The sequence below is a fragment of the Salvia hispanica genome, chromosome 3, assembly GCF_029641045.1.
Source record: "Salvia hispanica isolate PSC_SH4W2 chromosome 3, Shi_PSC_v1, whole genome shotgun sequence".
Taxonomy (NCBI): Eukaryota; Viridiplantae; Streptophyta; class Magnoliopsida; order Lamiales; family Lamiaceae; genus Salvia; species Salvia hispanica.
This window is the reverse complement of record NC_142694.1, coordinates 55,147,135-55,173,969: the sequence shown is the minus strand read 5'-3', so window position 1 is coordinate 55,173,969 and position 26,835 is coordinate 55,147,135. Positions and strand designations below refer to the sequence as shown.

The 26,835-nt window shown below is 34.4% G+C and overlaps 2 protein-coding genes and 1 pseudogene across 3 annotated transcripts; all 3 read left to right on the top strand.

Moving 5' to 3' along the window:
• The first annotated feature begins 5,179 nt into the window (after positions 1–5,179).
• On the top strand, positions 5,180–6,864 carry LOC125216025 (BTB/POZ domain with WD40/YVTN repeat-like protein). Its single transcript, XM_048117626.2, has one exon. It carries the CDS (start codon positions 5,391–5,393, stop codon positions 6,777–6,779), a length of 1,389 nt encoding a protein of 462 aa, XP_047973583.1. The 5' UTR covers positions 5,180–5,390; the 3' UTR covers positions 6,780–6,864.
• A 4,392-nt stretch (positions 6,865–11,256) lies between these two features.
• LOC125216743 (nucleolar complex-associated protein 2-like) lies at positions 11,257–14,911 on the top strand (annotated as a pseudogene). The gene is made up of 9 exons (XR_016136486.1): positions 11,257–11,533; positions 11,664–11,735; positions 11,821–12,761; positions 12,838–13,167; positions 13,245–13,451; positions 13,623–13,709; positions 13,945–14,039; positions 14,131–14,251; positions 14,328–14,911. The product of XR_016136486.1 is annotated as a nucleolar complex-associated protein 2-like (transcript).
• Positions 14,912–23,313: 8,402 nt separating this feature from the next.
• Positions 23,314–25,570, top strand: CYP86A7 (cytochrome P450, family 86, subfamily A, polypeptide 7). The gene has a single exon (XM_048113579.2). The coding sequence runs from the start codon at positions 23,530–23,532 to the stop codon at positions 25,141–25,143; it is 1,614 nt and encodes a 537-aa protein (XP_047969536.1). The 5' UTR covers positions 23,314–23,529; the 3' UTR covers positions 25,144–25,570.
• The last annotated feature ends 1,265 nt before the right edge of the window (positions 25,571–26,835 follow it).

Genomic DNA, 26,835 nt, shown 5'->3' with positions numbered 1-26,835 from the left:
GTTCGTTTTTTTTAGCATATTCAAGTGAGGTATAGCTAAATACATTTTAGCAAATAAGTAGATTTGTATATGGTCAAATAAGTCATTGCATATTTAATTTTGATTTCATAACATTCATATCAAATAAAGTGGGCTTGTAAGAAAAGAATTAATTAGGGTATCAAAAACACATGATATTAAAATCAAATCGTATCCTAACTTGGTCCTAAATACTGGTCATTTACTAATATGTGCATTGAAGGGGTTGACAACGGAAGCGCATACAAACAAATCCCATAATAGATTCGATCTATTCAGTGGATTATTTAGACAAAACTTATTCGCGTAATTATCACATGTATCATACATATAACTTGAATTAAAACATGCTCTAGGATTAATTGAAACCTAAAACATGCTTTTCTACGGAGTAGGAATTATACCTTCTTGATTCTAAAGAATCGACGATGGCTCGCTACTTTTCCATGTGAAGGCGTGAGTATTAGACCACAGATCTCTTGACTAGTTCCTGAACTGTATTCTAATATCAGTGTGCGTTGATCTCACCGAAATACTAGGACTTGAATAAATAAGACAGAAATCCCTCTCAGAGTAGAAAATAGGAAAAAATCATCCCCTATATAGAATAGGAAGGGGATGAAACTTTTTTTATAAAAATAAGTGTGTTTTATGTCTCATTTATTCTCCTATTTATATTAAGTTCATATTGGGCTCAGTCAGGAATCTATGAAAGATTTTGGATATGACTTCACCCCTTTAGCTTTGTACTAATTAAATTGAACCTACAATTTGATACAAGCTTATATTGGAATATTATTAGCAGTCACCACAAAAATAATATTACCCTGTCCATCCCAATCCGAAATTACAAGTAATCCGGATTTTCGTGTTGTCGTTCATTTCTCGCACTTAAGATATAAATGTCCACTAATTAATTAATGTTTGCTATGGACTTAATTAATTAACATGTTATTAATTCCAAGAGTTGACTTAGCATGAAACGATTATTTATTATTTATATGAGTAATCAAATTTCAACTAGCTACGTTTCGAATAATAAAACCTTGTTTCGAGCTCCTTTTGAGGACATTATCAAACGAGACTCATCTCGCGTACAATTCAATATAATAGTAATCCCAACACCGCTAGATATTAATCACCACTACCCAATATATCAGGATTATTGGGTTGCGAAAAACCCACACATTTTGATAAGTCAAAGTAGTGCATAATCAATATTGTATGCTCAATGCAAACATATATTGATGAAGAAATAAAATATATATCAAGACCTCGTCTTTCAGTAGATAGCATAAAAACACGTCTCGCCGTTAAGATCCGTTCAGTGTTGTACCACACCAATGTCATCTTATTTCTATAAGGCTTAGAAATATGAGGTCTGACATTGCAACCTTTCACAATAGGTGATCTCTAGTATACAAACTCTAACATGCATATTCCACGTCACTTATCAAATGGGGTGTATACATTTATTTCTCTAGTATTGTACTTTGAAAAATTATAAGAATATTAATGTATACTTCCTTTCCAACTTTGCCTCAGCACAGTTAGTTTTATTCTTTTTGATGTATCACAACTTAATTGAGTCATTTCCAATAATAACAAAAAAAAAATATCTAATCAAACTTACTTTATTCTCTCTTTTATTTTATTCATTCTCTCGTACTTTTTTATCTCCACTTATTGAATTTAACACAATTTATTAATCTAAGAGGGCATCAGAAGAAGCGGAAAATCATGTTAGGGAGATTCAATATAGAGAACAGAAAAACGGATATCTGAAAGTCATGAAAAACACTTTCAGATCAAATCAATTTCGGTGGTTCTACCAAAGTTATTTGATCGGATAAAATTCAAAGAGTGCAGAACATTCATATATCTATTCGAGATCATGAACCAGAAGAATTGATCAGATTTTGAAGAAGACGAACCGGTGGAACTGTTGACGAAACAGTGCATCCGTTGGGAATATTAACTGAAAATAACTGATTTTCAAAAGGTTTCCGAAATTGCAAATTAGTCCTTCGATTTTCAGAAATTATATTTTCGGATGCATTTCTGATACAACAACTTCGTTGGAAATAAAAAATTTCAGCTCGACCCCAGCCAGGAGCTCTGCCCCTTGGACCCCGCTGCCCGGGGGCGCTGCCCCCGGACCCCCGTTCATCTGTTTAGGGGCTTCGCCCCTAACATAATAAATTCAAATAAGCGTGCACTCCGCACCTCCATACTTAAATGATGTATCATTATAACAATACTGATCAATCAAGTTAATCCAATTACACTAAAATATCCAACAAATCACTCTAGGATCGAGCAAGGAGTTCAACTTCGAGAATGTGGATGAAGCGAGCATGTCGGAGTGGTTCGTGGGGGAGGAGGGAGGAGGTGATAACAAGAAATGGTCGTTCTTCCCAATGATGCAGACAAGGGTGAGCTCGGTAGCAGCAACGACATTGAAATGAATGATACGTTAGGACCGACTCAACCAATATGTATACAAGACTGGTTTTTCTGACCACCAAAACATAGCAATAGCAGATAGAGATCATAGAGGGGGGTTTATTCATAGAGACAGAACTGCCCATGTCTCAGTTTAGCTCGCCTTACATTTTCTTGTACACGTATGTATAGTTGTTGCATTTTTTCTTTGAACAATTATGCAGCTGTTGCTATTCGACATAAATATGAATAGCTTTATTTCTTTGTTTTAATTAGGTTTGGTGTAACTAGTCGTAGTAGTTTGACTAATATTTTTCTACTAATTTCTTTTCATGTTGTTTCCCCTTTCCCCGGTTCAACCAATTAAGCACCCCTATATTGTCGACAGAGCATATAAACCAGACTTATTAAAAATTGAACCAAAATAAAATTTGAAAAACATTTCTTATTAAAACTCCTATCATCACAAATGAGGCTATCACAAATGAGGCTATTTATTGTGACCAATATTTTAAAAATCGGATCGGCCGGTGAACCGGTGAGGCTATTGGTTCACGGTTCAACCGGTCCGACCGGTTCAATCACTGGTCGAACCGTTTTACCTTGAAAATATATATAATTAAATATATCCTTACAAAGTATATTAAATTTAATGAGTGATAAATTATAATTAGTAATATATAACAAAAACATATACTATTAAACTTTGTATATAAATTAAATATGAAGAGCATTTAAAATAAGTGAATGATAAAATTTAAATAATAACTAAATACATAAATTATTAATTAGAATAACTAAAAAAGTACAATATTTTTCATATATAAATAAATAAAATTTATATTAATTCAAAAATGTTTATGTGGTGAAATGATATTATAGACAATATATAAAAATAAACATGAATTTTTAGTTGATTTGGATAAATATATAGTACTATATTAGTATTATTAGTTAATACATAAATTAAATATGAATTATTAATAAGTTTGGAGTATTATTTAGTAAATATGGAGTAATAAACTATGTTAATAATATATATACTACAATATTAAATCTTAGGTAAAATCTATTATTTATATACATTATACAAATAAAAGTAAAATTTAGCGAGGGATAGTTAATATTAAGCATATCACAACTAATAGTAATTATTTAAAAGTTAAAATTAAACACAAATTATTAATTTGTGTGGACAAAAAATTACAGGTTTAATGTATAACAATAATTAATGCTCATAATATTTTATTCAACTACATGTGGTGGAGTGGTAGAGATGTTGGTCTCTTGACTCATAGGTCAAGAGTTCAATTCCAACCAAACTCAAATTTTACAAAAATTTTAATAATCTGAAAACTGGTTTCCGGTTCCCTGCCGATTCCGACGGTTCATGGCGGTTTGATGCGCTACTGGTTTTATAGTGCAAACCGGACCGGACTATGCACCGATTCGCGGTCCGACCGGTCGAACCGGCCGGTCCAGTCCGGTTTTTAAAACACTGATTGTGAGAAGAGGAAGGAAGTATTATAAGAACTTTAATATTCTTGTTTGAGAATTACTGTTCTTTTTACTATTTTCTGCCTCACCTTGTCATGATAAACATACAATGTACATTAGGAGGAACTTTTTGAATATAAAAAGTTTTGAACTCATTTCACCTTAAAAGGCCAAAAGGCATATATAGTGGTGGCTGATATGGGAATAAAATTAAATGTAAAAAGAAGAATGACTACAGCAATGAAATAAAGATGAGACCTCTTTTTACGATTGCTATATTTGATATTTTGTTCTATTATTCTATACATATTCTTCAAGCAAGTGATTGAACATTTTCCCTAGGGTTGGTATCATGGATTTTTTTTTATAAATATTCAGTGTCGTACTACTATAAAGTATAAGCTCCGATCCATTAACTTTTGAGACTAACAATTTTGTAGAGTTGCATAATTACACGCACACTAAATGATTCTAAACTCAAATTTATTGATTAAACCAAAAACGTTTATCAGCTGAGATAATTAAATTAAATGTAATAGTAGTAAATTAGTAGTAGTAAATAATTAACACGAACAACTAATCTTATACTGTTTCAAAGTTGGATGATTTACATAAACTAAAAAAAAATACAGTTTCTTAACTTTGAAATAAAGTATTCCAATATTAATAATAAGAATTAATGTTGAACACAGACCTACATTCTCATTCGAACCAAACAAGAATAGTTTCAAATCAGAGATTAGATTTACTAATAAAATTCAAATACACTTCAATTTTCAACTGTTATTGCCTATAAATTGTCATCTTGCGTGATGACTAAAGAAATTGGTCTTTCCTGTTCAAGTCTTTGACCCTGAATTTTTTTGTACTCCATTTGTAAGTGAGATTCATATGAATTAACTTACCAATCATTACTCTTTCGGGAAAAAGATTCGATGAAATGGAAATCAACACACCCAAATATCAGTAAAAATTGAAACTTGACAGCAAAACTCGATCTGCCAAAAATAACGGTCCAATTGTGACTGCTATTTTTTAATTTAATATTATTATTAAACTCATGTTACATTTGATTAAATATAATATATAGAGAATCAATTGTGTTGCTACGACCCTTCGTTATCTTAGCTTCGTTGACCGAACCCATTGCTGACCTTCTAGATGTTCTCATTTGTGATTTGTTTCAACGACTCTACCCTCTACAAAACCAGGCTGCCATACTTTTCTTCCTCAATTCCACTTCACAATTTTTTTCTTATTTTTAACTTTATTCCACAATCAAACTTTTCCTTTTTCCAGAAATCGGTTCCTAGATTCCTCCCGTTTTCTCAATCCACAATCATCCTTTTTAAACTCTCCAAGTTATCAAATATTCTTGCTGGAGCTTTTCCACTTTCTGCAAATTTTCTGAAAAAAGGAAACAGAGAATCATGCCGCGATTTGAAGGATCCAAGAACGGAGTTCACCACGATTCCAATTTCAGTTCAAACGTTGTGACAATCGATGTTGGCGGCCAGCTTTTCCAGACGACCAAACAAACTCTATCTTCAGTCGGCTCCAAATCCTTCTTCTCTAAGATCATTTCGGACTCCAGCGCCGCCGTCCCCTTCATCGACAGGGACCCCGAGCTCTTCTCCCTCTTCCTCTCTCTCCTCCGCACCGGAAACCTCCCCTCCAAGGCCAAATCCTTCGATATGCAGGACTTGATCTTCGAGTCCCGCTTCTACGGCATCGAGGATCTCCTTATCACCTCCCAATCAAACCCTAACCAGTTCGACGCCTTCAACCTCGAGAAATCCCTAATTCTCCCGCTCAACGGCCGCGATTCGCCCTCAGCGATCGCCACCACGCCCTACGGCTCCCTCCACGTCGCCCACGGCAGCAAAATCACCTCCTTCGATTGGTCGCTGCGGCGGAAATCCACAATTCTCACCCAATTCATGGCCGTCGACTCGCTGCTAGCGCTCTCCCCCGCCCTGGCTGCCGCCGGCGCCACCGATTTCTCCGGCCTGCAGATTCTCGATCTCGATAAAGGTACAGTCACAGAAACCCTAAATTGGGAGAATGTGACTAGGTCAGGCTCAACCGTGCAAGCAATTGGCGCATCAGATGAGCATTTATTCACTAGCTTCGAATCAAGCAGGAGAAATTCCAATTGCATCATGGTGTACAGTCGCGGTGATGATCTCCGACCAGTTGCCACCATCGGCCATTACGAAATCTTCGGTGCTGATCTCGATTCCGCCATTCCTGCCACTAAATTGCAGTGGATATCGAGCCATAATCTGCTGATGGCATCTGGCTCTCACAGTGGACCTTCTGGAGTCTCGGGTAACATCAGGTTGTGGGACATCAGGTCAGGCAATGTAGCTTGGGAAGTGAAGGAAAAACTCGATTGCTTCGCGGATGTTACAGCTTCGGATGTGCTTTCGTCGATGTTCAAAGTCGGTGTGAGCACAGGGGAAGTGTTCATGGCGGATTTGAGGAAGTTGGGGGGTGAGGAGGAGCCGTGGCTCTGCCTCGGTGATGGGAGGAAGGCGGTGAATGGGAAGAAGGAAGGGTTAGGATGCAAGGTGGAGAGCCATGGGAGCCAAGTGTTCTGCAGCAAGGGAGGTGATATGCAACTGTGGTCTCAAGTGCTGATTGATTCGAGGAAAACAGAGGGCGATGGGAGGGTTTTCAGGAAGAATTTGATGGGGAGAGTGAAGGATTTGGGAGGGAAGAGGATTGGGAACTTGTGTTTTGGAGGGAACAAAATGTTTCTCACCAGGAAAGATGAGCAGTGTGTTGAGGTTTGGAATTCTGTTAAGAGTTACTGAGTTTGGAAATGTGTACATTGTTACTTATTACAGAATGGTTCAATTCATTTGTTACTATAAACATGAAAATACCAGTATTTTTGAATCAGCAGTTTACAAGATTTGATTTTTGAGTATTTTTCTGATAAAATGAGGTGTAATCAACGGAAAAGCAGCAGCATTTATCTGTAAAGGCAGTTGCTTTTGGCATAAATCATAATTCAAAGAATTGGTTATGATCATTTTGTTGTGGCCTCTCCTCTTTGCAACCCTCTCTCCCCTCTCTAAAAGTGGAGCATATAATTTGCTGATGTTATCATATTCGGATTATATAACTTGTGAGTTTACGATCAATCCACAAAATTGAGTTTTGAGAAAAAAACAAAGTAAAGAAAATAACCAGATTATTTGAAGAATCAAGAACTAGATAAAGGAAGTCTAGCAGTCCAATGACTATTATGGAAAATTTAGATGGCCTAACCCAGCCCAAGACCAAACAGATTGAGCATGTCTTTATGCTGTTTATGGCTTTAAGATTCATATTTTTCCTTCAAAATGAACTGTTTTTTTCAAAGTTTATCAATTTAATGTTCTTTTTTATTTGACAGCAATTAAAACCTTAACCTTAGTAATACCATATTCAAAATGCATTTTATATTTATTAGTGATTTTAGCAAAAACTTTTTTTTTCTTTTCTTCCTTTTTTTTTAAAAAAAAACACCATCAAGGTGGAGGGTTCGTGGGTCCCTCATCCCTATATATCATCAAACAAGAAGGTTACAGTACATGCACCGTCCAAAGCGGACTTGCGAAACAAACGGGCAGCCATCAAACCAAAAAAGAGTATCTTGGTGTCAGCTACCCTACAAGGGAGGATACCATTCTATTCTCTTCCCATGTATGTATGTGCATGCAAAAAGAAAAGAGAAGCAATCAATATATTCAATAGAACTGGAAGTTAGGAAGCCCCAGTTGATCCATGCGGATTAAGGCCTTAACCAAAGGCGTAGCCGTGTTCTGATCGAGTATCACCAACTCGGCCTCCATGCACCCCTGCTGTGCAAAGCAAATTGCCACTTTGTTACCTTTCTTTGGAATGTGGGATATCTTATCGCAAAGCAACGATATAATTTCGGGGTCACTCATCTCAATCCAAACTCTCTGTTCTCTATCTCCCACCATGTCCAAACCGGTGGACAATGCTTGTAGCTCCGCATCTTGTCGAGAGTTTGTTGACTTACATGTACACTCACTGACTCACATATATGGTGCATCCACGGTCCACCCCTACTGAATTGGAGATACATACAGTAGATAATTCAAATTTACAATTTATTAGTCAGAAGAGAAACTTCTTATTAAATGAGTTTTGTTTCATTTCATCGTCATTTTCAATGACAATTTATCATTCATCTGAGCTTTCACTATGGAAAGGGCCCTCTTAAAGCATATTCAAGGGGAAAAGGTGAGTTGAGAAAATATATTTCTCATTTACCTTCTCAAAAAGGTAATTATACATTTTTTAAAAGTAATGGACTCAAAGAGAAGAAGGTAAATTAAGAAGGCAAACAAAAATAACTACTACCTCCATCCACCAAATATTGGCACACTTTGACTCGATACGAGTTTTAAGAAATGTAATGAAAAGTGAGTTCAAAAAGTTGATGGGATGTGGGTCCTACTTTTAAAGTATTAGTTTTATAATAAAATATGAGTAAGAATGAGTTAGTGGAATATGAGGTCCACTACCAAAAATGGTAAAAAGTGAAGTGTGTCAAATTTTCAGGGACGAACCGAAATGGTAAACTGTGTCAAACTTTCAGGGACAGAGGTAGTAACATTTTACATTTTCCCAAGAAGAGGTAAAGATATCATCTCAAAATGAAAGAAGGTACAATACCTCCCCAAATACCTTTTCCATTGGAGAATGAAATTTTATCAAGAAGAGGTAAATATGATAGTTATTTCTGTTTTACCTCTCCATTTACTCTTTCCCTTGGAGATGCTCTTAGACGACCCTTCTTTTTTATTATTTCCACACCATCATTTTATCCCACATTTTGTAAGGGCCTATTCCCTTGCAATGGAAGGGCCTATCAAAGGTGTATCCCACTTTCTATTTCATTTCCACATCATTAATATTTGTATATTACAATTTTAATTGTTTCACTCAACTAAAATGCGATAAAATGGTTAACACGAATAAATTCACAACAAATAAATTATAGAAAACATACTTCATTAAAAAAACCTACATTTAAAAAAAATACAAAAAATAACCAACCAAAAAAACATAAATAAAAACCTAGAAAAAAACACAGATAAAGACTCAAGCGTCGTCGTCGTAGTCATTTTCCCTTGATTTAATTGCGGTGCATTCACCAGAATTAGCAAAGCTAAAGTTTCATTATTTCCTAAAAAATAATATTAGCACCCGTGCTATGCACGAACTAATAAATTTTTGAAGTATAAACATAAATTGAAATTTATTTTAGAAAAAATAGTATGACAATATAAGGATCATGGTTCAAGGTTAAAAATATTTGTATACACAAACAACAAACAAAATTAATCATAAAACAAATATTTGCAACAAATAATAAGTTCATAAGCATTGGAGACCAAAAACAACGACTTTAAACAACAGAAACAAAACCAATAAGCAAACTCCGAAAAAATATTTCATAAGTTTTGAAACACTTCTTTGTAACAATATTAACAGTAGGGTTGGGGAAAAATATTGATATACCGAAATACCGTTCTTATCGTACCGAAAAAATACTGAACTTTTGGTATACCGTGATTTTCAGTACAGTACGGTATGACACCTTACCAAAAGATTTCGGCAAGGTAACAATATGAATTTTCATATACCGTGGTATACCGCTGCATACCGAAATTCGGTATATACCGTAAAATATAAATATAATTATTTATAAAATATAATTTATATTTTTAAATTATCAAATATAAATAATATTCTAAAAACTCAAATTATCTATTTTAATTAATGTTGAAAGTCAGGTATACCGCAAAAAGTACGATGTACCGAATTTCGGTTCGGTATACCGAAAATGAGGTACGGTATCGGTACACAATTTCGTCATACCGAAAATTTTGGTAAGGTAAAGGTATTGGTGGTTTTGGTAATATATACCGTACCTGCCCCTAATTAATAGTGGAAAGACCATTGCTATCAACTTCATCTTCACAAACTAAAATTTTCAGTCCTTCACGACTTGTAACTCTTGATACAACAACATAAAGTACGATGTACCGAATTTTGGTTCGGTATACCGAAAATGAGGTACGATATCGGTACGCAATTTTGCCATACCGAAAATTTTGGTAAGGTAAAAGTATTGGTGGTTTTGGTAATATATACCGTACCTGCCCCTAATTAATAGTGGAAAGACCATTGCTATCAACTTCATCTCACAAACTAAAATTTTCAGTCCTTCACGACTTGTAACTCTTGATACAACAACATATAGTTGCTCATGACCGAAGACACGTTTCCTCAAATACAATCCAACATGTGAAAGTGATGTTAGAAATTTGGGCTTCCACATGATTAATTTAATGTGTATGACTATCTTTCACTTGCCCAATTAAAGTGATCATTCTAAATGTGGATCCCACAATCCGCTAACACTACTTCCACCATATTTTCCCTTCCTCTCTATTACCTTATTAATTACACATTAAAACCCGTGTCATTTACAATTTTGTCTGGACGAGGGCAATATCATTTTTAATACAAACACTTTTGTTTCGTAGTTTTTTAAGGATAGTATGGTTTGTTGACATAAATTAATTCTAAGCTTTTTTAAAAAAATAATAACTATAATATTTATAAAATAATTCATTATAGTATGATATATTTAGAAGATTAACGGAAGTATGATCAAATATACCTTCAAAAGTAAAAATTATAGTAGTAAGTATTACTATAATTTAATTAATTAGTGCGTATTACTAAGATGTTAGTATTTCAAAATATATTTATTTTAAATATATTATATATAGAGCTTAGCATAACTTGATATGCAAATACTATATGCATTTTTAATATTGAAAAAGACAAATTTCTTATTTCATATGTACGTAAAGTAAACTATCACTTAAAATAACGATAACATTTTATATATCTTGTTTGTCTTGAATAATGTGACAATATACACGGCCCTTTATATTATAAAAAGCTATACAAACTTTATGAGTTTAGATTTAATTTTAAATATTTTTTATTTCATTAATTCCATATTTTATTCTATAAACTTATTAGTATTATTTGATTAATTGAAGACTAATTAAAATATATTAAATACTTTAATCGTGTAAATATAGGGTGAAAATTAAAAAAAAAAATACATATTTATGTTATAATTTAACTTGTCAATTAATTCAGAGAAGAAGCATGCAATAATAAATAAAATTTCAATTCCAAATACTAATATTCTACATAAATTAAAATTCCCTAGAAACCCTAGGCTGCTTCCAATCTCCCGCCTTCTTCCAAACTCTCGCCATCTCCCTCTTTCTCACACGCCTTCTTCCTATTTCTCTCTCAACCGTCGGAACTTGCCTTGCATCAGCCTGTCTCACCCACGCCCACCACCGCCCGACCTGTCTCGCCGCTCTTCCACCGCCCGCCCTGCCTCACCTGCACAGCTAAGAAGCTGACAGTGAAAAGTGAGGTGAAAAACGGCGTGAAAATGGTGAAGGAAGAAGCTAAAGAACACATTGGAACCTTGAAAAAACTTCAAGAGAAGGTCCCCTCATTTCCCCTCTTTTATATTTTGATTAAAATTTGGTTAATTTGATGAATGTTTTGAAATTCGTTGCATATCTTAGTTATATGATGTGATAGGGTTTAATTTTGTGATGGTTTACTGCATGCAGGATCCTGAATTCTATGAATTTTTGAAAGAACATGACAAGGAGCTTTTGGATTTCGATGAAGAGGATTTGGACGTGAGTGAGGAAATTCTGCTCCTTTCTGATATGTGATTATTTGATGAAATTGCTAATTGGAACGATTGTGTTTTGATTGTTTTAGGATAATATTCAAACTGATGCAGAAGATGAAGATGATGAAGAGGAAGTTGATGACGACGTTGCGGAGTATAGTGATCCTGAATCTGCAATGGAGGAAGAGCCTTCGACAAATGTGATAACTAGTGCAATGGTTGATTCTTGGATCGAAGCAATCCGTTCCGAGTCAAAATTAGCTGCTGTTCGCTCAATTCTGAAAGCTTTCCGGAGTGCTTGCCATTATGGCGATGATAGTGGTGACGACCCTGCAGCAAAGTTTAGCACCATGTCGAGCAGTGTTTTCAATAAGATAATGCTGTTTGTCTTGAATGGAATGGATGGGATTCTTCGAGATATCTTGAAATTCCCATCCTCCGGGGGAAAGGACGAGATGGTTAAGGAACTTATGGCTACAAAGCGATGGAAGAAATACAATCTCTTGGTGAAGTCATATCTTGGAAATGCTCTACATACGTTGAACCAAATGACCGATAATGAAATGATTGCGTTCATGTTAAGGCGCCTGAGATACTCGTCTGTATTTTTGGCTGCTTTTCCTGCTCTTTTGAGGAAGTACATTAAGGTTGCGCTTCATTTCTGGGGTACTGGTAGTGGTGCACTGCCGGTTGTCTCCTTTTTGTTTCTTAGAGACTATTGCATACCCTCGGCTCTGACTGTCTGGAAGATTGCATCAAAGGAATGTATAAAGCCTATGTCTTAAATTGTCACTTTGTTAATTCGACAAAATTGCAGCATATCCAATTTCTTGGTAATTGCTTTGCTGAACTTCTTCGGGTGGACGTTCCAGCTGCGTATCAGCATGCTTTTGTTTACATTCGGCAGTTAGTAATGATACTAAAGGAAGCACTCTTTTCTCCAACGAAAAAGAAAAATAAGAGTAAAGGGAAGGATGAGCCTTCCAAGAAAGAGAAGGGGAAAGAAGCACGTTCCAGTTCTTCAAATAAGGTATGGTGTTGGGAACATGAATTATGTTTTTCTTCATCCTGTCACAGATCACAGAAACTATCATTCACTCTTGCAGGAAATTTTTCGAAAGGTTTATCAGTGGAAGTTTATAAATTGCCTGGAGCTATGGACTGGAGTTGTTTGTGCATACAGCAACGAAGCTGATTTGAAACCACTTGCATATCCGTTGACACAGATCATAACTGCGGTAGCTCGTTTAGTTCCCTCAGCTTGTTATGTCCCACTTAGATTGCGTTGTGTAAGAATGCTCAACCGGATCAGTGCATCAACGGGTTCATTTATTCCTGTATCTCTACTTCTGCTGGACTCGCTAGAGTTTAAAGAATTGCGTAAACCTCCTACAGGGGGAGTAGGCAAAGCTGTTGATTTTAACTCGATACTAAAGGTAATAAAAATGGTTATCATCCATATTTCGTGATGTGATACAGCCTTTAATGAGAAATCTGGATTTGTCTGCAACAGGTTAGCAAATCCACCTTGAAGACCCGGGCCTTTCAGGAGGCCTGTGTTTTCTCTGTGGTTGAGGAACTCACCGAGCATCTTGCTCAGTGGAGTTACTCTATTGCGTTCTTGGAATTGTCTTTCATTCCTGGTGTCCGGTTGCGAAACTTCACTAAGTCCACGAAGGTTGATAGGTTTCGTAAAGAAATTAGGCGCCTCACTCGCCAGGTTTGTCATACGTCCCTTGAGACCACTTCTTCCATTTTGCATTTTCAAATATTAAATAAGTTTTGAACTTTATGATGTCTCCTAGAAAACATAAACAGTCGTCCTTCCTTTGGCTACACGAATAGTTGTAGAAATTACGCAGACTAATCTCTGTGCTGCCATCTGCCACAGATTGATGCGAATTCCGATTTTGTGAATAAGAAGCGAACGACAGTTGCACTCTTGCCAAATGACACTGTGGCAGAATCTTTCCTTGAGGTTTGAACTTATGCGGTCTCCCATTTCCTTCCTACAAAAGATTTTCCTGTTGTTTGATCTAAGTTGCATCCTCGATTTGTTGCCCACATGCTAATCCTCGACTGCAAATTGTTGCTTAGCCTGTTAATTTATGTTTTGCTGATATGTAATTTAATTAACTGAAACATTTTGTATAGGCTATTAGTCTATGTTCATCTCGTTTATCTGTTTTCTTGTTTTCCACCAATTTTACCAGGACCTGAAAAACTCAGGCACGAGCCCCCTGTCCCAGTATGCTGCCACACTACGCCAGAGAGCCCAGGAAAGGAGCGGCGCTTTGACTGAATCCAGGTTAATCACATATACTCCTACCTTTTATTGTGTTATTCTACTGAATCTCGAGGTTTTTGTATCTATGCTGAGAGATGAAATTTTTGGCCAGTGTGCTCATTGGAGATGAATCATCCAAAATTCGGGAGCAAGATATCAAGTGACGATGATGAGCATGATGATTCTGACATGGAAGAAAATGCCAGTGCTATGCTCTCTGATCACTATTCCAAGTACATTTCTCTCTCTCTCTCTCTCTCTCAAATGAAGGAAAAGAAGGATGTATAATATATTCGTTTGGTGTATTAGGCAACAGAAAAGTGTCAACAAGAAGAGTAGTACTACTAAGCACACAGAAGATATGGCTTTGGATGAAGATATTGTTGAGGACTTGGTTCTAAGCTCTGATGAAGATGCTCTGTTGAGTGACAGTCCCGATGAAGATGACGATGATGATGAGCCTGAAGATAACCAGCAGGAACAGAGCAGCAGCAAGAAACGGAAGCATGGTGTGGATATGCACAAAGGGAAGCAAAACGGTGGAAATAGAAAGTCAAAGAAGAAGAGGAAGACACACGGTAGGTAAAACATACATCTTCGTTGCAGATGCAATTTGGATGTTTTTGGAGAAGAAATCTGAATTAAACGAGCATTCGATTATGAATGTGGTTGGTGTTTTGGAGGGAGTTGGTAAGCAAATGTTTCTTGAAATGTGATCAAACGGAACTAGTTGTGTAATAGGATCAATTTTGATTATGGATTTTGAGATTTTAGGAGATTTTGTAAATAGGATTGGATGAATAGAGCTGTGTCCAATTCTATATTGATTTAATTGTATAAAAAATTGATAGATTTGTAGAAAATCTGTTGAGTTTAGATGGGTTTCTGATTTATATGTATGTATATTGTTTTAAAATAAATCGAAAAATAAGCTATACAATCAATGCAGGGAGGATTTTAGATTTGAACTTTCTTGAACGAGCTGTGGAAATAGTCTGATAAAAAAGCAGCAGTACTCTCAAACATCATAGCAAGAACGATGTAAGCGTCAACGCACTGTCACGGCCAACCGGTGTTGTCCGGTGACAGCCTCTTGGAGCTGGTGATATCCGCTGCGATTGAGAAGCAGAGTTGCCTTATAGCCTCCCGTTTCTCCTCCGCTCCTTGGAGAATCGCCTCTTGCTTCCTCAAGCTCCATGACTCTCGAGCGTAGATCCTCCTCCACGCTAACAATGAGGTGGACGTGCTGCAGATGCAGCTCGTGCCAACATGTCATGCTTCACCTTCCACGCGTTGAGGTTTCTGTTGAGCACTTCGATGCAGTTGTCTCTCTCTTCAGCAGCTCGATCTGAGTTCCGAGCACGGCCTCTGCCTTGTCTTTGGCTGACTTCACTCGCCTCACATCATCTTCCAACTATTATCCTCCAAATCGTCATCCTCGTTTTCTTCGGCTTCGCTTTCCCTATGTGTTAAGTGGGAGTGATGGAGTCTACAGATTTTATATCCTTGATATTTTAAAAATTCCTGGTCCACAACGTTTATGATGCACAACAGCTTCAGCTGGACGTTGTGCTTACCAACAAACCAATGTTTTTACTTACTACTAGTATTCAGGTTATTGGCTGGAGACTTGAATTATTTGACTTCGGTTGATTTATGTGATATGCAATCAACACATTTTGAACTTCACTTATTCATCCCTTTGTTATCTTCAAATGCACTTCATTGAAATTATTATGGTCTAAATCCTGTTTGTTTTAAAGAATACTATATATTATCAGTTCTAATGTTATGCATTGATTTGAATTTAGAGTCTTCTGAAATCGTTAGAGCGACCTTCACAATTCAAATTTAACCAAGAGTGACGGAATGAGGTTTCTTCTTAAGATGTAACCTACAGCAAAGTCCGTCCAAAAAGTGAAGAATGTTTATAATTTCAAATAGACATAATTCGAATATTGACGATTGTCACTACTAAGCTCAAAGTTCAGCTTCCAACGTTTCAGAAATCACAAATCAATAAATAAATTAAACAAAGTGGATTAGAGAAGCATAGCGAGATTGCTTTAGAAAAAGAAATAATTTAATCTGGTCCACACATACATAATACATAGTAAGTAATTCATTCAATATAATTTTGAAATTTTTTTATTTGTAATCAATGTTTTCTTTCTTTTATTTCGTAAATGTAATAAAATATTAATTTGTGTATTTCTCTGTTCCATAAAAGTCTCTATTTATAAACAAATTTCTTTTTCCTATACATCGCGTTACACTATCTGTGTTGTTGATTTGTTTCATATATATACTTCCATTTCATGATTGTTGATTAATTCTATTCTATGTTTGTTGATTGATTCTATCCTATGTTTTACATTACATTTCACGTTAATGATAATAAGCGCATAAGACATCATCTTAATTATATATACCACATGCAACACAATTATATATCACAGTGTGGATAACATGAATTTTAACAAAATAATTGATATTATATGACTATAACAAAAGTATGAGACACTATTATAAAATTAAGAGTGGATTATTTGTTTAGTAAACGATGATTCCCTACATTAGATTTTCAAACGGGGGGGTTCATACTAGTTGCCATGGCCTAGATTATAGGACTACTACTTTATATAGATTTTATTAAAATTTTTTACTTTAGTCTGCTTATTCCCTCCATTTTTTTTAAAAATAACAATTATTTCCATTTTTGGCCGCTCCTTAGAAATAGAATCTTTAGAATTTTTTAATTTTAGGACATGGACCCCATAATCCACTATTTCTACTTTCACTATATGGAGGGAGTATTTGGTAAATTTGATTTGTACACATAATTTGGACTGATGTAGCTCAGTCCCCCCACTCATTAAATTAGATTCGACTAGCCAATATTATGGAACGTTACTTTTCAACATTCGAGAGCTCATATTCGATCATCAAAATTATTGAACGTTACTTTTCTTTTTTTTTGGGAGATAATTTTGTGTTGTAGCGTTGTGTAATGTATTTACTCTCCTTCCGTTTTTTGGGGAGATTATTTTCTCAAATACATGAATTTTGGTAATGTTTAGTTTAGCATATAGTAGTATATATGAACTCTAAAATACAAGAATTTTATTTATTTATTTATTTATTCTTTATGTATTTAAGGATCCAAATCAGATATTTAAGCGATTAAGCTTATTTTTACTGTCTACCGATTCAAAGATTTGGGATAATGAGGCAGAATTGTATTCAATAAATTATAAAAGCAGTGTTTTGAAAACTGGTGGACTAACCAGAAAAATCGGTTGATGAAACGCTTCCAACCAGAAAAATCAGTTTGTTGGACTGAGTTTTAGATTTTTAAAACATTTCTCAAAATAGATTTTCAATTGTGCATAGTTGGAATTTGATCTCTTTAACCCATGATTCATGAACCATTATATATATTACGGTTCAAAATTTTGGTATATAAAAATTGAGTTTTTTAATCTACAATAGCTAATAATTCGTGTTTAATTAGGCACAACTTTTTACAATCTTATTAAATAATTGATTAATTTTATAAATTATTCATTAAATTTTAGTAATTTTCCGTATTATAGCACTAGTAGTTTATATATGAACCGGAAGCTATACCGGTTCGTGCATATTTTTTCATTCTGAAATGATCGAATTAGAGTGATAATTGCATAAGTAGACATCCTACTATCCTAGTAATAGTAGTAGCATACTTTGAACTCTCGATATTAAATAATCATCTTTTGCCTTTAGAAATGATAGATTGGAGGTAATTATTTTAGTGGTCCGTCTCATTGATATTTCAATAATTTTCCTCTATGAATTAATATGTGAATTAATATGATTGACTATAGTATTAGAGGTGATTGCAACAACATTGGTATGAAATTTGCATTATAATCAACAACACATACATATAAAATATAAATTGTGTAAAATTGTTACAAATATATATGACCCAAGTACATAAACTGGAACATAGTACAATTTAATTTTTGGATTTTATGATTAATTAAAATTTTTTAGATAAATCCCGAATCATATTTCTTATTTTCTGAGTTATGTTCGAAAACATCTGAAGAAAAGAAAAGCCACAAAAATAAGAAGATGAGTCGCTAAGAGACAGTGAAAGAGAAGTAGCACTCATTTCAAGGGAATGGATGAGTAAATATCATAATCTTATGAGTTTCAACTTTCAAGTTATGATGTTGTCTCATCCATTAAAGAGATCTTTAATATATAGTATATCGTAATTTTTTTATGATTTAATAACGGTAAATGATTTTATTAAGAAACTAGTACAATTTATATTTTATGAATCGATTAGGAAGGGTTTGATTGACGAGGTCAAATTTGAAAGTGTAATAAATAGGCATTCATTCTGGTGAAGCAAAAAACCCTATGATGTAAGTATGTATAGTTGTTGAAAGCAACTCTTGCGTATGAAAGAGGCATAGTTTTATTATGAGATAAGTTTTTTCACATGAGAAATGAGGCCCACCATATGCACTTGTAATATAGTCTCCACAATTTCTTCATAAACCGTAAATTGCCGCTCATGAATTATCCTCCACCTACATATGCCCCTATTATTGCAATTAATTTTTTTGATAGACCAAATTGACCAATCCGATTTATTCTCTACCCATAACTGATAAAAAAACAAATTCAATTCCCATATTTCTCACCACAAATTCTATATGGTATTTATTTATCCAAGTGCCACCTTAATTGCTAGTTCACATATGACATTCAATCTAAAGCGTGCACATATGAGTATTGAGGTCTTTATTTGAATTAGGGTCACATTAAAAAAAAATGAAAGTTGATATATTATTTGATAAATAGGTAATTACTATAAAAAAACAATTTTTTTTTTGTGTATTTATATGCAATTAAACACCTTAAATATTGATTTATAATGTAATGTCGCGGACAGGGGTTGTGGGCCACCCTGACCCGGCCCGTAGATGTCTTGACACGTTTTCATGGCTCTGGTTAAATGGGCTTTAGTGAGTGGCCCAACAAGGCCTTGAATATCTTAAACTATATATGATCAATTATCGATAAAACCATAAATTAAAAACGATTAAACAAAATAGCTAGACCTGAACTAATTAGTACTTAAATAAAATAAAATAATAATAATTTTAAAAAAGTGAACTAATTTGTACTTTAGTCCATCCAAATGAAATAGCCCAGTACCTGTTCGAAATTATTGACTTAGGCTACCACATTTTTGAAAAGGTGTAATTTTCTAAAAGAATTATTGGCAGAATTAACAGCTAGGTGATTGATATATACAGTATAGTGGAGGGTGAAAATGAGTTACATTTATTAGGGTATACAGTCAAACAAAGGTGAAAATTAGTAACATTGATTAGTATATACAGTCAAACAAGGTGTAGGTTACTGCTGCTAGACTTTAACAATAATTATTTGCTAGCATTCAAAATAGTGTTTACAGACCACTTCGGTGTGTATTACTACTACTAATCTACATTAATAATCTGTTAGTTAACTATACAGAACAAGTGAAGCACATTTAAAAAATTAAGTACAACAAGACAAGCTCAAATTTATAGAGATTTTCATACCCAAACTGGAAACTCAAAACCACTCAATCAAAGAAATATATGTCCGTGCGCACTAATATAAATTATACTATGTACACTTATATATGTTGTTTGCATTTTCCATTTCACAAAATTCATAAAAATCGGTAAAATTCATAAAATCAAAGCTTTTATTTATATGCACCCATTTATTTCTTTTCTTTTTTCTTATGCATCATTTTTTTTTCACATCTAATTTTTCATTTTTAAACCATAAATATCTATGCATTTTTTCATTTAGGCTCCACCCGAAACTATTTTAAGTGAGATTCTTATACGTCAAAAACTAAGAATGATCTAAAAATGAGACGTATTTGGGCATATTAGGAGCAAGTTTCATATTGTTCAGAAATAATATAATCAGATCTTATTAAATAAATATTGTTCGGAAATAATATGATAAGATCTTATGAAATAAATTATAGGAATACTTCTTACGGGCATCAAATTGTCAAATAATAAATGATGCTTGAAATATAGTAGTATATTCTTAATTTTCTTTTAATTACTTACTCTTCTTGGATTTCTAGCATGCTTTTTAAAAGACTGCCGTAGCCTCTTGTTACTGTAATTATTAACTGAAGATGTTTCTCTTTCGCGGACAAAAAGATACTCTCTCCGTCCCACAATAAAAGTCACACTTAGGGTTGAGAAAAAATATCGAAACAATGATATATCATCGTATTGAAAAAATATCAAAAAATTATCGAATTTTCAATATATCTTAATTTTCGATACGATACGATACAGTATCGTAAGTTTTCGATACGATAATGATATGAATTTCCCTATATCGCGATCGTTTTATATCGAATATACGATATATATCGATATTTTCGATATATCGTTTTATATCGAATACACGATATATATCGTATATATCGAAACATATTGAAATTCTATACATATTGAAATTTAAAATTATAACTATATATAAATCCATTTAATTTTTGTGTTATTTTTCAATTTTGAAATTATATTTTTCGATATACATGTATTCAATACGATAACTATATTTCGAAACTTTCGATACGATAACGATATGAATTGAAATTCTATCATATCAATATTTTCGATACGATACACGATACAACGTTTTCGATACAATATATCATATCGACCCACCCCTAGTCACACTTTGTCATTTTGGTCCGTCGCACAATAAGAGTCGCACTTCATTTTTATCATAAATGGTAAATAGGTCCCACATTCCACTAACTCACTCAACTCATGTTTTATTATAAAATCAATATAAAAAAATAAATTCCTATTCTTTATATTTCTTAAAATCCATACTCACAATAAAAATAACTCTTATTATGGGACAATAAAAATGATTCCTATTATGGAACGAAGTGTATCAAACTTGTCATAAAAAGATTTTAAACATGCATTTCATATTCTTAGTCACAAGAATCTGCACTTATTGTATCTTTCTCAGTGTTTTCTACATCATCATACTAGTAGTACTATTTGCTTAGAGTTAAGTAGTATATTTTAATTTATAATCCAATCTTTTGACCGAATTGCCAAAAATGATTTAACTTCCATAAGATATGAATAACATTTTCTAATATCTGGAATGAATAATCAATCACTCACAAATGGGATAAAAAAGTCAAAAAGTGAATCTCACACGACAAAGATATCAATTGTTTTGTTACTGCATCATATTATTGGCTGGCTAGGACTGAATAACTTTTAAGTTTTTATTTTGGAACAAATTTGATTTTATCCCATCCTTTTTATATACACATGGATTGGATAGTGATAAAATAAAAATTCAGTACAAATTTCAAACTTTTCAATACAGTGTAAAATTTTAAAACTTTGGTGTCAACACAATGTTAACAAGGTGTCAACCATTGACATTGTGTTGATATTTTTCTGTTGCTATTATTTCATCATCTGTTAACATTTTTCAACGGTACAGATCATAGTTTGTAGTTTGTACAATATTTAGAGTTTGTATTTGATTACATTATCACATGTAAGATGATGCAAATTAATGGTGCATACGATAGCTAAAGTTCAGCAAAATCATGCTTCCTTGCCTAGCTCTCTTCTCCCTAAGTACTCAATTTATTACATCATAAACGAGTTACTTTCCTTTTTAGGATGGAAACCACTATAACTGAGTTATTTCATCTTTTAGGAAAAAAATAATACTCCTCTACTTGTTCTTTGTATATTTACTATCTCCACTTAACATTTTAGATATCAATTTCTTAAATCTCATGCCTAAAAAAACGTTTTGCCAGGACATGAATTTAGTGATCTAAACATGCATAAATATTTTGTATCAATTATAATTACAGAAATATATTCAATGTTTGAGGTCGCCATATTAAGTCTCTCATTAAATATCTGCATTTCTTTGAACTCATTTTAATTTATGGACTATCTTTCGACTGAATAAGGTAATAAAACTGATAAATAATTACACCCTTTTTAATTTTTTGCCATTTTCCACTCACAACCGCGTTGACTTTTATCCACCGATATAGTATAGATTAAAATAACCGTCTAATAAAAAACAAAATTTCCCAACAGAATATAAGTCTCTTAACAATAAAACTCCCAACTCACACCCAACCATATATAAACATTTATGTAAATTAAAGCAAAGCATGTTCGGATTTTCCAAACCACAATTTTCAATTGAAGAAACCGAGCATGTGGATTTAATTCAATGCTGTTAAAAGTCGAAATTTATTGTACACCAAATTCAAATCACGTTACTAATTTAAATAATCCAATTACCATTACATTCTTAACCTAACCTAGCTTTCACACGTCAATCTAAGCAAATTATACGATCGTTTATCAATTGATTGATATGTTTACACAAAATCGTAAAATTGACAGGTATGTTTACACATTCTTAACCTACATGTTTACAACATACTTAATATCACATTAATTACGTACCAAATAAAAATAACAGTCATTGTATCTAAAACAACTTTGATCCAATTATAGTTTTGCATACATGCACTAAAAATCTACTTCTAAGTACGAATTTTAATGGTTTTACTTCTTATTTTCACATAATTATTAATCGTCTACAAATATTAACCGTGTGAACGTTTGAAATGTCTATATGACTAAACTGCTAATGTACTAAACAATGCATATATATAGTCACGGTGAAATTAATTTGTCATAACTTTCCATGATGCATTAATTCGTTGAAAATTGACAATCGTGCAAGATAGAAAAACTGAAGTTCATGTAGATGTAATTACTTGAAAGAACAAAATAAGTATAACTTAATCACGAATTTTTTGCAACTTATGACATTATTGGTTAATATATCTTAGTAGTGTACATTTTAGTTTTCATGTTCTTCACAACTGGATTGTCTCTCTCTCTATCTTTATTATATATGCACCGTTTCTCAACTAATCTCATTAACTTTTTAGCTCTCATTGAATGCGTGAAATTAAAGAGGAGCTTACTTCCTGCCAAATTAGGTGAGCAACAATCCATAATTTTTGTCAAAATAAATTATTACAAAAGAAAACACGAAATTTAATCCTGCTCAACGACCTCTGCTACCATTTAATGTTATGGGTGTTGTGAAATTGCAAGAACATCTCGAGCTCGACCCCCATATTTAATGCCGCTACTTTATTTCTCTATAAATCACTTTATTTCTTCACCACTGTCACTCACAACCCCCCCTTTCTTCTACCTCTAAATTCTCTACTCTTACCTTTGCCTTTGCTTTTTCTAGGGTTTTTCCCCTATTCTTTCACATATATACCATCACACATTTTTATACTAAACCCATGTTTCACACTCTAACTCCAACTTAGCTGCTACTTGATACATTTGCAGGTTGCATTTCGTCTTTTCGTGTTTTTATTTTTATAGGAGAAATGGGAGTTTATGGTATGCTGGTGGGCCCGGTAATGGATTTATCAACGGCCATGATGATAGTAGCGTTGGTGTTAGCTTATCTCGTGTGGTTCAGATCGACCACGCGCTCTTTAAAAGGGCCCAAGGGGCCGCGGCTGTGGCCCGTTTTAGGCAGTCTCCCGGGCCTGATCCAGAACAATGGCCGCATCCACGAGTGGATCGCCGATAACCTCCGAGCCTGCGGCGGAACCTACCAAACCTGCATTTTCGCCCTCCCGTTCCTGGCTCGGAAGCAAGGGCTCGTGACGGTCACGTGCGACCCCAAAAACCTAGAGCACATTTTGAAGGTTAGGTTCGACAATTACCCCAAGGGCCCCACCTGGCAGGCTGTGTTCCACGACCTGCTCGGCGAGGGCATCTTCAACTCAGATGGAGACACGTGGCTGTTCCAGCGTAAGACCGCCGCACTGGAATTCACCACCCGCACGCTGAGGCAAGCCATGGCGCGCTGGGTCAGCCGGGCTATCAAGAACCGCTTCTGCCCGATTCTCGAATCGGCTCAGCTCCAGGGCAAGCCGGTCGATCTCCAGGACCTCCTGCTTCGGCTCACTTTTGACAACATATGCGGCTTGGCTTTTGGGAAGGATCCTCAGACCCTGGCTCCGGACCTCCCCGAAAACAGCTTCGCCTCCGCCTTCGACAATGCCACGGAGGCGTCACTGCACCGGTTCATCCTACCCGAGTTTATTTGGAAGTTTAAGAAATGGCTCCGGCTCGGGATGGAGCTGAGCTTGAGCCAGAGCCTGAGACACGTGGACAGTTACTTGACCAATGTGATTAATACACGTAAGCTCGAGCTGAGTCAGCAGCAGGAGAGCGGGGCCCAGCACGACGACTTGCTATCGCGGTTTATGAAAAAGAGGGAAACATACAGCGATAAATTTCTGCAACAAGTTGCCCTCAATTTCATCCTCGCCGGCCGCGACACTTCGTCGGTGGCGCTTAGCTGGTTCTTCTGGCTGCTCACGCTCAATCCGGCGGCGGAGGAGAAGATCCTAATCGAGCTCTGCTCCGTCCTCAAGGAGTCTCGCGGCGGCGAAATTGCCAACTGGCTCGCCGATCCGCTGGTGTTCGAGGAGGTAGATCGGCTGGTGTACCTCAAGGCGGCGCTGTCGGAGACGCTGAGGCTCTATCCATCGGTTCCGCAGGACTCGAAGCATGTGATCGCCGACGATGTGTTGCCGGACGGGACATTCGTGCCGGCGGGATCGAACATCACATACTCGATCTACTCGTCGGCGAGGATGAAGTTCATTTGGGGAGAAGATTGCCTCGAATTCAAGCCGGAGAGGTGGTTATCGGAGGATGAGAAGAAGTTCGAAGCGAAGGATCAGTTCAAATTCGTGGCGTTTAATGCGGGGCCGAGGATATGCCTGGGGAAGGATCTGGCGTATCTGCAGATGAAGTCGATCGCGGCGGCGCTGCTGCTCCGGCACCGCCTGGTGGTGGCGAAGGGGCACAAAGTGGAGCAGAAGATGTCTCTGACGCTGTTCATGAAGGAGGGGCTAAAGGTAAATGTGCATCCTAGGGATTTAACCCTAATTATGGACAAAATTGGGAAAAACGGATATTGATTGATTAGGATAATTAATTCCTACTTTGTGAATAGGATGATGATGATGCATAATAATTTTATAGTAATTTCGTGATTCACTGTGATGGGTACCTTAATTAGAAGAGGGGGCAACTAATCACAGCCTAATAAGATTGAGGTTGGGTGATTAGTTTGGCTATCGTTTAATAAATAGAAAGGTGCCCCTCACAATGAATCAACAATTTGGGTTGCATTTGTCAAATTAAGTTGAATTTGGCAAATTAAATTACAGCATTTTGTATTGTTTTTTTTTTCTCTTTAGATTATTACTTATTATATTATAGAATTGTAATTTTCTTTATATTTGAAATAAGGAATAAAATGTTGATCGAATTTGACCTTTCTGGCAACGACTGTGGGGTGAATTGATTGTTATGTAAGTTGCTATTAGAGGTTGTTTTTCTTCACATTTATGATTTGTGTATCTCTGTCTTTATTTTCTATATTTAGTTGAATGGTTTTATTGGTAATGTATACAAATTATGATGCAATCATTAGTGACAACCGTTTTTTAAATATAAGACTCCTTCGATAATGATTGATTTTGTATGAAGATCCTAGAAATCATTTTTTATGTTGAATCTCTCGTTAATTGGTTCTATTCCTCAATATATTTTGACTTGGGAGTAAAGATATACGATGAGGCTATTTCATATCCCTAACCCTAAACCAACTATTTCAAAACTAAAGAGTTTGTAAAAGAAATAGACTTTGAGAGGGGGGAAATATCATTTTGTATATTTGACATTTAAATTGTTCAACTTGTTATATAAACATTTTCTAATGTGTAAAAAGCGCAGTAAAATTTTAGTAATTAACCTTTAAATTATGCATATGAAATGGTTTAATTAACTACATCTTAGGTCATTGTTTCTTCGATTGATGATCAAATTAATGATAAAATGTCGGACAATAAATTAATGAGTAGTGATTTAGAGACATAATGTCTCCAAGCCATAATACCCTTAGTCATTTTGACATAGATATATTTTTTATAATGACTACTTTACCCAATATCATATTAAATGGATACAAATCTAATTAAGGAGTATTAAATGAAATTAAATATCTTTATCTAAATGCATATTTATTGATTTGATTAGAGATAAGCTACAATCATGCTTGAAACTTTTTATATGTTTACATATCATTTTTTTCATGTTAATTTTATACTATATTATTTATTTAAAAATCATGAATTTAGATTATAAATTAGTTACTATAATGCATACTAAATTATTATTTAATACTAAAATAATTTGATAACTTCATATATTATTATTTTTTCAAATAAATTTTTATCTAATCAGTTGGTAATTTAATTATGAGTTATTTTCTTTTTTTATGTTATACTTTCATAACCGATTTATTTTATTTTTTTTGTTAAATTTCTTATTCAAATTTGAATTGCACGATTAAAAGTAGTAGTAGTTATTAGGGTGAATCATTTATTTGCGTTATCTTTTGTATTTTTGTATTAATTTTCTTAACTTTTATCACATGCAATATTCTTTTTATATTTTGATTGAAAAGTACTAGTTAGACTTCGACTCTATAAAATTATGCTTAGAAAATTAACTTTATAATGTTTCAAAAATAAAAAAATTATTGTATTTTTTAATACGAAAATAATTGGATGAATCAAATTTTCTCATTTTAGATTATTTAATAT

Coding starts and splice junctions, on each gene's coding strand:
- LOC125216025 (XM_048117626.2), top strand. CDS start 5,391: ATGCCGCGATTTGAAGGATCCAAGAACGGAGTTCACCACGATTCCAAT.
- CYP86A7 (XM_048113579.2), top strand. CDS start 23,530: ATGGGAGTTTATGGTATGCTGGTGGGCCCGGTAATGGATTTATCAACG.